General features: G+C 31.7%; 1 protein-coding gene across 1 annotated transcript; it reads left to right on the top strand.

The window, feature by feature from the left end:
- The first annotated feature begins 682 nt into the window (after positions 1–682).
- Positions 683–1,994, top strand: LOC132099151 (lymphocyte antigen 6D-like). The gene is made up of 4 exons (XM_059505616.1): positions 683–788; positions 882–992; positions 1,376–1,504; positions 1,763–1,994. Exons 1-4 carry the CDS (start codon positions 740–742, stop codon positions 1,828–1,830), a joined length of 357 nt encoding a protein of 118 aa, XP_059361599.1. The 5' UTR covers positions 683–739; the 3' UTR covers positions 1,831–1,994.
- The last annotated feature ends 490 nt before the right edge of the window (positions 1,995–2,484 follow it).

Raw genomic sequence — 2,484 nt, 5'->3', positions numbered from 1 at the left:
GTTAATTTATTTATACTTTACTGTTCTTCTTTTAAGTTTTATTGTGTTATTGTGTTAATTTATTTATACTTTACTGTTCTTGTTTTAAGTTTTATTGTGTTATTGTCTTAATTTTTACTTTACTGTTCTGGTTTTAAGTTTTGGTAAAAATTTGTAATTAAAATATATTTTGATATTTAAATAGTTGATTTCTTGGAGTGATCAGTCTGGTTTACAGGAAAATGGTAAGCAGTTTATTACAATTACATTGATAATATATAAAATGCAAGACTAGTATAAACACTACACAGTTATTCAATTAAATATTCAATATTATCATTATTCTTTCAAATCTAATTTAGTCTGTAGCATGTCTTTAATTTATGTCTATACAATATCCAGAAAAGACATATTAAAAAAAAACTTAAATTCTGGCTCCTGTGGGAACGTCTTTTGGATGTCTAACAATTATATCTTTTAGACGTGTTCTAGATGATTTTTTTGCTCACTGGGAATAGTCATTTTTGGGTGATTTATGTCTTTAAAATGGTTTAGGAAGATTATTAGGATATTTTACCTATATATATTCCTTGTAATTGCTCCCCACCCCATTATTAACTTCCAAGTAAATTACGTAAGCTGAAGTTTCTGTTTACAGAAATGTTATCCTCTCATGTTCTCATGAACCCCCATCTGTTTTGAAAAGCTATAAAATGAGCACCGAAACCAACATGTTATTTCATTCACCTCCTGGTCGAAGATGGATCTGCAGATCTCAGTTTTTCTTCTGTCTGTGCTTTTCACTGCAGGTACAAAGACAAATCGCATTTGTAATGTTTTCTGGGTACAAATACAGATCACATATGTTTCTCTCTCACCCTCTCTGTCTTTTATTACTAAAGGACAGTCTCTGGACTGTTATACGTGCACGCTTTCATGTGCAAATCCAAAGGTGGAAACATGTCCAAGTGGATATAACAGGTGCTCGATTCTAACAACCGTGTCTGGAATTGGTGAGTCCAATATGATAACTGTTATAATTGTTACAAAACAGTTATAATTGACTGATTCAATGGAAATGTAACTTATCACAGAGCTGCTATATGTGACTTCTTCTAAAGGTAAGTAAAGGTAAATAACTAGCATAACAAAGTGTAAACGGTAAAAGTATTTGAGCTACAAACTATGTTTATGATTATGACGATTCATTTAAATAATATAAAAACGATGAAAATCAAGTAGTGTAACGGAAGTGTTTTTGTACGGCTTAAATAACTGGAAGTGGATTCAGGTTACAAACAGCCACGCTTGCTCTGGATTTTGATCTATTCACATAACTGCAAATGTTGGAATTGTTTCAACATCCTATTAAATTAAAAGTTTGTCTTTTGTGCAGGTTCCATTCAGGTGACCACCAAAACTAAAAGCTGTGCACCTGAAGCTTATTGTAAACCTGGGACCAGTCAGATAACAGCTGGGACGGCATCCATCCAGTGCTGTGACACTGACCTTTGCAATGCAGCAGGTATTGCTATTTATTTGACCATGTCTGACCATTCTGTCCACAGTGACAAACAATAATACTAAAAACACAAGTGACTGCTCAAAGTAGCATAATATCAGATTTTAAGAGTAGTCCTGAATAATAAGTGGGAAACTTATTAGTCTAATGCCTTCAGAGTTTATTTATTTTGCTTTTAAAAAACTGTGATTAAATTTGTCTCTAATAAATATCAGTAGTAGTAGCGGTCATTAACAGTAGTTTCCTTATTGTCTTGATTAGATGGTGTGTATAAGAGAAGCTTCCTCCTGCTGTGGTCTCCTCTGTTTTTCTACATCCTGTTCCAGTGAGTCCGGCTCCACTGCAGATTCTACCGTTGCAGCAAAAACTCAATGCCACACACATTTCTATTCATACTTTACTGAACAAAATGGTGTGCATGTTGTTCTGGTGTTGGCGTTTTTTTAGTATCATGATTTGAGGAACACAAACTTTGTATTTTAATAAACAGTTATCAAACAAAATCAATGTTATAGACAAATAATTATATAAAACAAACACTTTATATAATAAGTTTGCAATATCTGCAGTCATTTTGTACAATAATAGTACCTGCAATCAAGACTATGTATTTCCTGTATGTATTTTCTCTGTCTCTTCATAATAAAATGTTAATAAATAAAAACTATTATAGACTGCTGTAATAAAATAATTAAATATTAAACATCTTTCTCAGTTATTTTCTTAAATTTGTTTATTTATTTATTTGGTTGTTCAAGGTCAAATAAATCTGATTTCAAGAGAGTTGTACGAATCAATCCATTGGTAAGTCCAGTATGATGTGGAAATCTACTGAAAGTATTTCTTTTGCAAAGCTGAATTTCACTATTTGCAGTAAATGACTTCCAATTCATTAGCCACTTTAGGTAAATAAATAAAGTACAACAAATAGTAAAGCTATTTGTGCTACAAAAATGATAAAATATCCTAGCTCTTGCCTGATT

Source organism: Carassius carassius, chromosome 22 (assembly GCF_963082965.1).
Source record: "Carassius carassius chromosome 22, fCarCar2.1, whole genome shotgun sequence".
In the NCBI taxonomy this organism is placed as follows: domain Eukaryota; kingdom Metazoa; phylum Chordata; class Actinopteri; order Cypriniformes; family Cyprinidae; genus Carassius; species Carassius carassius.
Note: the sequence above shows the minus strand (reverse complement) of the source record. Positions and strands in the feature narration are given on the sequence as shown.

Bases quoted from the DNA above. Each gene is read 5' to 3' on its own strand.
- LOC132099151 (XM_059505616.1), top strand. From the start codon at position 740: ATGGATCTGCAGATCTCAGTTTTTCTTCTGTCTGTGCTTTTCACTGCA. The intron at 789-881 runs GTACAAAGACAA...TTATTACTAAAG, and splicing joins GTCTGTGCTTTTCACTGCAG to GACAGTCTCTGGACTGTTAT. The intron at 1,505-1,762 runs GTATTGCTATTT...TGTCTTGATTAG, and splicing joins TGACCTTTGCAATGCAGCAG to ATGGTGTGTATAAGAGAAGC.